Source organism: Olea europaea, chromosome 7, assembly GCF_002742605.1.
Source record: "Olea europaea var. sylvestris chromosome 7, O_europaea_v1, whole genome shotgun sequence".
Classification (NCBI taxonomy): domain Eukaryota; kingdom Viridiplantae; phylum Streptophyta; class Magnoliopsida; order Lamiales; family Oleaceae; genus Olea; species Olea europaea.
The window spans coordinates 14,252,793-14,263,621 of NC_036243.1; the positions used below are offsets into that span (position 1 = coordinate 14,252,793).

The 10,829-nt window shown below is 31.4% G+C and overlaps 1 protein-coding gene across 1 annotated transcript; it reads left to right on the forward strand.

Annotated features, from left to right (window-relative positions):
• Positions 1 to 8,754: 8,754 nt before the first annotated feature.
• LOC111397936 (protein FAR-RED IMPAIRED RESPONSE 1-like) lies at positions 8,755 to 9,991 on the forward strand. Its single transcript, XM_023024899.1, has 3 exons — positions 8,755 to 9,487; positions 9,621 to 9,745; positions 9,797 to 9,991. Exons 1-3 carry the CDS (start codon positions 8,755 to 8,757, stop codon positions 9,989 to 9,991), a joined length of 1,053 nt encoding a protein of 350 aa, XP_022880667.1.
• The last annotated feature ends 838 nt before the right edge of the window (positions 9,992 to 10,829 follow it).

Sequence of the window (10,829 nt, forward strand, 5' to 3'; positions counted from 1 at the left end):
AACTCCATAAGTGATTACCTTATTACACGTTTTCCTATCTTCCAATTATCTAATATTTTTCTGAATACAAGTGGTGTATACAGATTACAAGAAATTTTTCTCCAATGTGTTATCAGAGAATAGAGATAGATTTTTCGAGATGTCTTCCTCCTTCCTTTCTGCCTCCTTTTATAGAAGATTTTTGAATCTTATCTTGGACAGGTGTTTTCCACCTTTCTTTGTTGGGTAGCTGGGCCATCTTATCTCCACCGAATTCTTCATTGTCTTTTTGATGGGTGGACCTCTTATCTTGAAATTGGATGCCTTATCTTTTATCTTTGTCTGCCACTTGTGACCATTGGTAGGAAGTAGTCACAATTATAGAGACTTTTCTTGATTTATCTTCTGTCTTCTAGTAGCCACAATTTTTCTTTAATAAATTTCTTTATTAAAGTAGTGATAAAAGGCTACTTTAGTCACCATCACTTTTCCATTTTCGAATCAAAGAATTCTGCAGGGAATTCTTCATCATTAAGAGATGCTTGACTCATATATTCAACAACACAGTATTCACAATGGTGATCACTGTAATTCCAAAGTAATTTGCATAGTTCTTTAGCCATATCTTCTGATCTGTGTACTTGGTTGGATATAATTGCAGATAATAAATGATCAAGATAACAAATATCTTCTTCTTTGGTATCCATCCTTGCATTGGAATAAATAATATGATCTTTAGATGGATAAACCCATATTTTTTCTTTTTCAGTAATTATTTGAGTTACATGTTCAAATATCTCTTTATACCCTTTGGCTCTTCTATAGGGCATCATATTAAGAATATCTTGATAACCATTTTTAACAACCTTTTGATTGGCTGGTAAAAAATGTTGATTTGTTAATCCCATTTTGATCACATGGAACGATGGATGCATATATTCAAGGATAGGATCCCATTCCATTGTTGCTGAATGGAATCTGATATATATATTTGTTGTTTTAACAACTTCAGTATATCTCTTGATAGCTTTCCTGATGTTGACTGGAAGCTGAGCTATTTCTTTGAGATCTTTACTAGGATATATACAAAGTATATTTCCTATTTCAAAGCAATTTCGAACCCAGTTGGCTGGTGCTCCTGGATAAAAGTTTATCTTGTTGTATTTCGAATAGTGGAGAGTCTTCATCCACTTTCCAATCTCCAGATACCAATCTGATAGAATATTAAAAATAACAATAAAGAGTATTACTTCTTCGTGGTTATCTTTTTTGGGCATTTTTGCTTCATGACATATCTTAACAATATTTTTGGGATCTATCCTTTCAATAGAAAGTTTAGATTGAGTTTGGCTCTGTGAAGAGCTACCTTAAGTATTCCCTGTGAAGGGGTTCCTATTACCTTCTTTTCTTTCCCTTTATCCTCGGGGAGAGCGCTAGTATTCACAAGTCCCTGTGAAGGGATACTAGTCTTGGTACAAATATCTTCTGCCTCATGGACTAAATTCTTGCCTCGAAGACTATCTTGGATATTTTGAATTTGGGTTTCCAAATAGGAAACTTTTATCTCAAGTATCTGGACTTTCGTCCTTAATTGTTCTAGCTCCATCCCTGCTAAGATAATCAGGAAGAAAGTTAGATTTTCATTTAATATATTCAATATCAAATTTGAAGTATGAAAACCAAATCTGTATCCTAATTATATATCTATTAGTCATAGATGGATCAACATTATTTTTCAAAAATACTTTAACTTGAGTATTATCAGTTCTGATCAAAAACATTTTTGGTAATAAATAATCTTCATATTTTTGAACTCCTCTTTTTACAGCAATGAGTTCCTTTCTATTCGTCTCATATCTTGTTTCAACTTCTTTGAATGTTCCTGATGTATAACCTACAAGTATTTCAGGACAAGAACAATCTTTTTGACACTTATATTCCTTATGATTCTTTCTAACCTTTAATACTGCTCCCCAATAGTAATCTGAAGCATCAGTTTCTAGGATGAAAAAATCTTCTTCTTGGGGTATTACAAGTTTGGGCAATACCTTTAATTCTTCTTTTACCTTTCTTATATTTTCACAATCTTGCTTTTCCCAAGACTACATTATATTTTTTCTTAATTTTGGAAGAAAATAATTTTTCAATTTGGCACAATTTTCAATGAATCCTTCAGCATAATTTAATATACCAAGGAAGCTTTGTAATTGTTTTTTATCTTTGATTTTTTCAGGAAATTCTTGAAGCTTTTCTCCAATATGGGATTGCAATTGCAATTCTCCTTCTTTTATAAATAATCCTAGGAATTCTATTTCTGTTTTAGCTAACTCAGCTTTCTTTTGAGAAAGTGTAATACCATGTTTTTTCATAATATAACAGAATTTCTCAAGATGCTCAATATGTTCATCAATATTATTTGAATGAATAAGTAAATCATCTACATATGCAATACAAAAATGAGTAATTGGTTTGATTACCTCATCCATTCTTCTTTGAAATATCTGTGGTGCATTTTTCAACCCAAATGGCATTACATTCCATTCGTATTGTCCTAAAGGATTGGGGGTACTAAATGCAGTTAGTGATTTACTTTCTTCTGTAAGCATGATTTGCCAAAACCTTGACTTACAATCAAATTTTGAAAATATCTTTTTTGTTCTGTACTTGTTTAATAAGGGTATCCTTATTTGGCAAGTAGTATCCATCAAATTTGGTAACTTCATTTAATTTTTTGTAGTTTATTACCATTCTGGCTTCTCTATATGCAATTATAACAGCTTTATTTATTTTTGGTGTAAATATTTTATGTGCACAAGGTGTTATGAACATATACTTATCAATATATTGTGTGAATGGAGCATATTTTAATAGGAAATTTTGTCCTAATAAAATATCACATCCAATTGTGGTTGACATATATATTGTATCAACAAATACTTCTCTAAAAGAGATTAGAAAAGGTACTTGAGTAGCATACTGACTATATATTACCTTATTTCCACCTGCTGTTGTAGCAGTTACTACTTTCTTTGAATTATATCTCCAGTATTCAGATGGTAGTACATTTGGTAAACATAAACTTATTGTACTTCCTGTATCTAAGTACGCGTGAAATTTAATTCTACAATAATCTTTTATATTGAGTGTAATTTCAATATATGGGCTCATGGGATTAGTACTTATTACTCTTTCCATGATAATAATGATTTCATATTTTCATCTATTCTTGGAATGATAATTGAATTATCATCAACTGTTATTTTCAAATATCCTTGGCATATTTTATAAGGACTATATTTCTCAAGAAAGTTCATTCCTAGCAGAATAGGTGAACGATCCACTCCATATAATTCATCTTTATATAGAATTATTTCTTTAGTATATTCTTTTTGATCCTCTCCTATAAGTATAAGAGGGAACTTAACATATTTTCTGATTTCAAGATTATTTCCTAAATAATCCTTAAAAATATATGGTTCTGGTATTTCAAAATCTATTAGATGACTAACAAACTTAGCATTTACATGACTTTTATCTGCTCCAGTATCTATAAGGACAAGAAGATTTTTCTTAAATCCTTCTTGGTTTACATATCTTGTCTTAATGTAATATTGTGAACTTGATGGTTCAGTAATACTTAAATTTTTAAGTCTGCTTATCCTAGAGTCTTGTCTAGAGGGAAATCTTGCAATAAGATTGTCTCCTTCTAAGCTGACACTATTTCTTCTTATTAATTTTCCTTCAGAATTAATTTCTTTTGCTTGTTTATGAAAATCAAGCATTATTTGTTCTGGTATCGTAACTTCATGTTCTTGATATTTCCTAGGAGGTATGTATTGTGCTAATTCCTCAAAATCTTTATGTATTATTATGTTATCAGTGATTTTCCTTAAATTGTGATGATGGCTAGTACTAAAAGCAAAAATTGATTTTATACTAATACTAATAGCCTTACTTCTTCGTAACATTTTTAAATTTTCAATTCTATAATATAGATTGAAACTTTGATCAATATTTTCATTACTCAATGATATAGCATAATTTGGTTTTACTGTAAATAGTATCTTTTGATAGACTAAATTTCCTACAACTTTTCCTAATAGAGCATCTATAAGATCTTGTAAGATTCTATTGTCCATACAGTATATTTCTGTTGGTATATTCATACCTTCTCTAAAAAATCCTTTTACCATTATCTGGACTCCTCCTAATTCAATACATTTTAATTTGTTCCTTACATTTTCTGGGATTTTAGATAATTTTTGTTTTACCCATTCTTTTGTGATTATAGGAATTCTTGCATTTCCTATAGTATCTTCTATATTGATAGACATTTCTTTATAATTCATACTAACAATTGTTTTATTTACCCTTGGTAAAATTCCTAAGAATCCTTGATGAAATACATCTTTTTCTTGTAGATCTAATATCTTTTTAGTGATTCCTACATATTTTTAATATCAAAAGTTATTTCCTGATTAATACCTTCTATAGAATTTTCAACTTCTTCAGTTGTTTCTATTTCTATTTCTGATTGTTGTATCTCTTGATTCATATATACTATCTCCTCATAATCTTCTTCTGATGAAGATGTATCTAATTCATAAATACTACTGCATTCACTACTTAAATCTCCAAAATATTCAATTGGTTCTATATCACTATCTTCTTGGAATTTTTCATAAATTCTAAGAGTTTTTATATTTTGTCTATCTTTCTTTTTAGGACATTGAGGGGCAATATGTCCTTCTTCATTACAAATGAAACATCTACATTTTTTAATGTTTCTTGGTTTAAATTTCTTATTCCAATTTCTTTTCTTGAAATATTTTTTATGTGGTTTAAAATTCCTTTTATTGAATTTTTTATAGTTTTTGAATTTTCTTTTATATTTCTTATATGGTCTATATTTTTTCTTATGGCATCCAAATTGTTCAACTTGGCCATTATCTTTATAACAACATAATGAATTCTTTCTTATTTTATAAGCTTTCTTATTTTCTAATGCTTCTCTGCACCACATTCCTATCATTCTTCTTGTAAATTCAATTCTACTTCCAAGACTATCTATTTCAACTCCTTCCTCTTTTCCTAGAGGTAGTAATTTCTCATATTCTTTTAGTAACTTGATTCCCCATGGGAATGGTAGCTTGGTAAAATAAGACCTTAAAATAGGTTTATTTTCCCGATAATCTCCTTGATTAAGTATGTAGTATAATTCTTCAAATTTACATGTATATCTTTCTAACTCACACATATCACATATCTTTAAATTTTCCATTAAAATCATTCATTGGTTATATTCATCTTGTTTTCTTTCTTCTTCATTAGAAGCATACCTATCTCCTAAGAATTCTGTTCTTAAGATTTTTTCAAGTCTTTTTAATATTTCCTGTATATTTTGTTCATTTAGAGTATTCCTATTATCTAATACCTCAGTTCTATTTGTTCCATATTTTATTCTTCCTTTAATAATTTCTGGTAACTTTCTCCACCATTCAGAAACAATTCCTCTGAATGTATGTTCTATAAATCCAAAAGCTGTATATGTTTTCCATTTGTTAAATTGTATAGCTAAATCTGTACTTTTTATCCATGTTTCAATAGCTTTATCCTTATCTACACAGTCTAAATCTAACCATACTCCTGTTGTGTGAATTGATTCATTATAAGATTTCATTAGATTTATTTCTTTTATGGATTGTTTTCTTACATTTCCAGTGTATCTTTTCTGTGTTTTTCTATATTGATTAAGACCATCTTTAAGTGGTATTGTAGTAGCATAAGGATAATCTTGTTCTTCATCACTACTAAATTCTAATTTTAGATCATGACTTGAAGATGGATTAGTATTCATTTTTATATTTTCCATTTTTTCAGCTAATTCTTCTAACTGTTTTTTATATTCTTCATACTCTTCTCCTGTAGATTCTAAGAATTTTTGTTCTATTTCTTCTACATCTGTAATCATATATTGTTTTTCTTCATGCTTTTTTCCTTTATTATTTTCTTTTTGTGTTGTCCTAAAATCTTGGGGTGGATTGATTATAATCCTATCTTTTCCTCTAAGGTTTTTATCTAATAGGGCATTTCCTATTTGCAGATTATGTTCTAGATTCTCTAATCTTTTATGTATATCCCCAAAATTTTCATTTGTGGTATTCTTACGTAAATAAGGATAACTAGGTTTTTTATGTTTTTCAACTTTTTTCAAAAATTCTTCTATTATATTTTCCTCATCTACTATATTCATCATTATTTTTGGTTCGTAACCTGGCTCTGATACCATTTTTTCGGAGTGTACAGCGGAGGGGTTAATATTTTTAGATTCTTCATAAGTATTTAAAATGTCACAATAGAATTTATAAAATTCACTATTTTTTATTAATACTTTTTCTTGAATGATTATGTTTAATTTTTCAATTCTCCTTCTTAAATTAAGAATTAATTTATATATGTCTTTTTCCATTTTGATTGCTTCGTTATCTATGGAATCATTTTTATTTTTTATTTTTGGGTCTAAATATTCTATAAAGAAGTCTTTCAGATCTTCTTCTAGATAGATTAATTCGTTTTCTGTATAGATTTTTAGATCAATAAAATTTTGTATAATATTTGGATCTAGATTTATTAAAAATTTATGATCTATATTTTCTTGAGGACCTATTTGAAAGTTTTTAGACATTGTAGTGGCTTTGGTTGCAATATCTTTATTAAGGGTATTTTTGGAAAATTGATTGTTTGGAGGCTAATTTTCAAATGTTTTTATTTCTTAGACTAATTTGGAAAATCCTCCTTCAATTTAAGCCATTAAGCTGTATTTCCCTCAACGACGACCATAGTGGAACTGCAAGTGATGAAGTGGGCAGCAGATTAGGTTTCCAAACTGATTATCAGAAACCGTAAAAATTGGATTCAACAACACAAATACACATTATTTAAAAGCAAACACAAATATTGCCCTTGTTTGAGTTCCATTTTGAGAGAAAATAAGAATTTTTGAATAGTGTATTAATGAAAAATATGTGGTTCAAAAATAAGAAAATGTTTTGAATTTGCGTGTAATATTATTTTATTAAAAAATGTGTGGTTGAAATGATATTAAAACACTGTAGAAGAATTCATTATTTAGGACACAACAATGAGTAAACTAAAATTTTTTATTTAGAATTTTTGGAGAATGTGTGATTAAAAAGTTTTTTATTTAGAATTCATGCAATTTTTATTCACGGTGGGTCCCACACATGAGAGTAATCTAGCCAAATTCTGTGGAATTTTTTTTGTACAAATGGCATTCTCTACAGTGTTTAAGGTTTAGGCAGAGGGTTAGGGTTAGGGTTAGGGTTAGGGTTTAGGGTGCAAGGAATTATATCCTCATCAAGTAAATCAACCTCTTACTTAGCTACCAATTCGAGGAAACGGAAATCAATTAAATGACAAGATTTCACGAGAAGCGATGGTACCTTGCAAACACTGATTAAGTGCGATGCCGCAATGGCGAAAACTCTTGTGTCCAAGCAACCGGTTATTGCACGAAAGCCAAAGCAATTTTTGGTTGAGAAGTAGACTGAAGTAGAAGCCGTAGGTATAGCCCTTAGTCCGGTCGGATTCCACAGATTAAACTTTCGATTGATGAATTTTGAAGGAGATTATGAGTACAATGAATGAAAAAAAATGGATTGGGGAAGGTTCCCCGGATTAAACCTTGGATTGATGAATTTTGGAGGAGATTATGAGTACGATGGAAAAGAAAAAATGCATTGAGGAAGAACAACTAAACAAAGGAGGAATCGCTATTCTTATTATCAACAATGCTACTACTACAAAGGTGGATGACCAAATAGGTTGACAAAGACACGTGTACAGTCGAGATCACTTCTTTCGGACGGTTGAGATTTTACAACATCCAAGTGAGAGAAACTCAGTTGCATTAATTCCACCAAAAAGTTGCAAATGACAGCGAGCTCGCCTTTTGACCACCCCACAACATTTCAGCAGGGATTTTACAAGAACAAGTGGGACTTTAGGCGCCAAACTCCACCAACAATCGGTAATAACAATAAAATCCCCTTTTTGCTCCATGAAATTGAAGCAAAAAATTTAACATTTCGGGCAACATAGTGTAGCAAAAATTCAACATTTTCCCCACATAATTTAGCAAAAATCCGACGAGCAAGTAGCGAGAAACGTAGCATTGACGCGATTTCGGAGCTCCCATCTCCGGTCCATCTTCTCTACTCCAACCTCTGGCAAAACAAGGTGTGGATACTTTTGTTTTGAAGGTTGGAATTTCTTGGTTATGTTGAGCTGAAATTATTTTGGTAGTGGCTAAAATTTTTTTACAAACTTGGAGATAGATAAAAAAAAAACAAAAAAAAAAAACCTACACAATAATTTTTTCTAACTATTTCTAGCTTTGTTTATGAGTTGTAGATATCCCTATTAATGAAAGTAGAAATTCGAAGCTTTTAATTTCTGGCATTATGGCATTGAAGATACATATGTTGTTTTACTTTAATAATAATAATAATAATAATAATAATAATAATAATAATAATAATAATAATAATAATAATAATAATAATAATAATAATAATAATTGTGTGAGAGAAAAATGCTGTAAATAATTTGAATGTTAGGCTAACAGAAAACTCAAAATCCACAGAGACATATATCTAGTGGATTTTGAGTTTTATCTAGAATTCTATATTTTTTGGTTCGTAAACATTTTATATATTAATAAATAGTTTGTTGGGTTATGCAGAAGAAAAAAGTATGGAAGATGCTTCATTCGTTGAATTTGAAAATGATAATGTGGACGACAATGTAAACATTGTGGAAGAGGAAACTGTAGGAAGAGATGATTTTACTGAGCTTGAGGTCAGTATGCAGTTCAAGGATGAAAAAGAAGTGTATGATTTTTATGCAAGATATGCTTATGTCGTGGGTTTTTCAATTAGAAAGAGGAGTTCAACGAAGGATGATGATGGTGTTTTGAGATATATCACATTTACGTGTAGTCGGGAAGGACGAAGAAGCAATAATACAAGCAAAACTATGAAGCCGCAACCAACAATTCAGACAGGTTGTAAAGCTAAAATCTTTACATCTTTTGATATCCATGGTTACTGGAAAATTAATACAGTCCACCTTGACCACAACCATAAGACAAGTCCTACTAAGTCCAGGTTGTATCGATGTAATCGAGAATTAAGTGCACACGTTAAACGGAAGCTTGAAGTGAATGATATGGCTAGAATACCATTGCACAAAAGTTTTAACTTTGCAGTGGTCGAAGCAGGGGGCTACGAGAATATGACATGCATGGAAAATGATTGTCGAAACTGTATTGAACAAGTGAGACGACTAAGACTTGGCGAGGGTGATGCAGTAGCAATACAGTCTTACTTTTGTAAAATGCAAGCACGGTGCCCGAGATTTTACTTTAGTATTGACTTAGATGACGATTCACACCTGAAGAATTTTTTTGGGCAGACAATCGATGCAGGCAAGCTTACAAGGAGTTTGGGGACGTTGTTACATTTGATACTACTTACCTTATAATAAGTACGATATGTCGTTCGCCCCTTTTGTTGGCATAAATCATCATGGACAATCAACATTGTTGGGTTGTGGTTTAGTATCAAATGAGGACACGGATACATTTGTATGGTTATTCAAGACATGGCTCCAGTGTATGCATGGTCAAGCTCCACATGAAATAATTACTGATCAAGACAGAGCCATGCAAAATATAATTCAGATAGTCTTTTCAAATACATAGCATAGATGGTGTTTATGGCACATTTTGAAAAAGTTGCCAGAAAAGTTTGGATACCATGTTGATAAGTTTTCGATATTTTTGGCGATATACATTTTGGTGTATGATTCACAATTCGTCCAAGAATTTGAAGATGGTTGGAAATCAATGATTGATACATATGACTTACATAACAACGATTGGTTTCGGGATTATATGAGAATAGAGGTCGTTGGGTTCCATGTTTCTTAAAAACAACTTTCTGGACCGGGATGTTAACAACGCAAGGAAGTGAGAGTATGAACGCCTTCTTTGATGGTTATGTACATTCCAAGATATCATTGAAACAGTTTGTAAAACAGTACGAATGTGCACTGCGGAGTAAGGTAGAAAAGGAATTTCAGGCGGATTTCAAGTCTTTCTCTCAAATGGTACCGTGTGCAACAACGTACGAAATGGAAAAAATAATATCAGAAAGTGTACACCATTTCGAAGTTCAGAGAGGTTCAAGGTGAGTTTACTAGGAAGGTTTATTGCGACCTCATATCTACTTCGGAGGAACATATGGGGACGACGTACGAGGTAAGTGAAGATGTTTTATTGGGCGATCGACGAAAGAAAAAATGTTTCTAGTCTCATTCAATAGAGAAAAATGTGAGATCATTTGGTAGATGTCATTTGTTTGAGTTTCGAGGAATAATATGCCGGCATACGATCGCAGTGTTCATACGTAATGACGTGACAATAATACCGGATCGATATATACTGCAAAGATGGAGGAGAGACATCAATAGAGCTTATATGAGAGTCGTAGCTAATTACAATGGGTTAGTTAGTACTCCTGGACAATGAGGTACGATGACTTGTGTCAGGCATTTTCCAAGGTAGCAGACCTTGCAACAGATGATGAAGGGCGATATCGTGCGATAAAGGATTGGATACAAATTCAAAATAAAGAGCTTAGTTTGACAAAGTCGAGTTCATGTAGTCATACTATTTCAAAGTGTATTGTACCTGAAGATCCTGTGAGTGAGAGCGTCAGGGATCCAAAATCGACGAAGACGAAGGGGGCGCCTAAGACAAAATGGAG

What these genes read in the sequence shown, in the direction of transcription:
- LOC111397936 (XM_023024899.1), top strand. Translation starts at nt 8,755, where the DNA reads ATGGAAGATGCTTCATTCGTTGAATTTGAAAATGATAATGTGGACGAC. An exon ending in TGGGCAGACAATCGATGCAG is followed by an intron (nt 9,488 to 9,620) that starts GCAAGCTTACAA and finishes GTTGTGGTTTAG; the next exon opens with TATCAAATGAGGACACGGAT. An exon ending in TGCAAAATATAATTCAGATA is followed by an intron (nt 9,746 to 9,796) that starts GTCTTTTCAAAT and finishes ATTTTGAAAAAG; the next exon opens with TTGCCAGAAAAGTTTGGATA.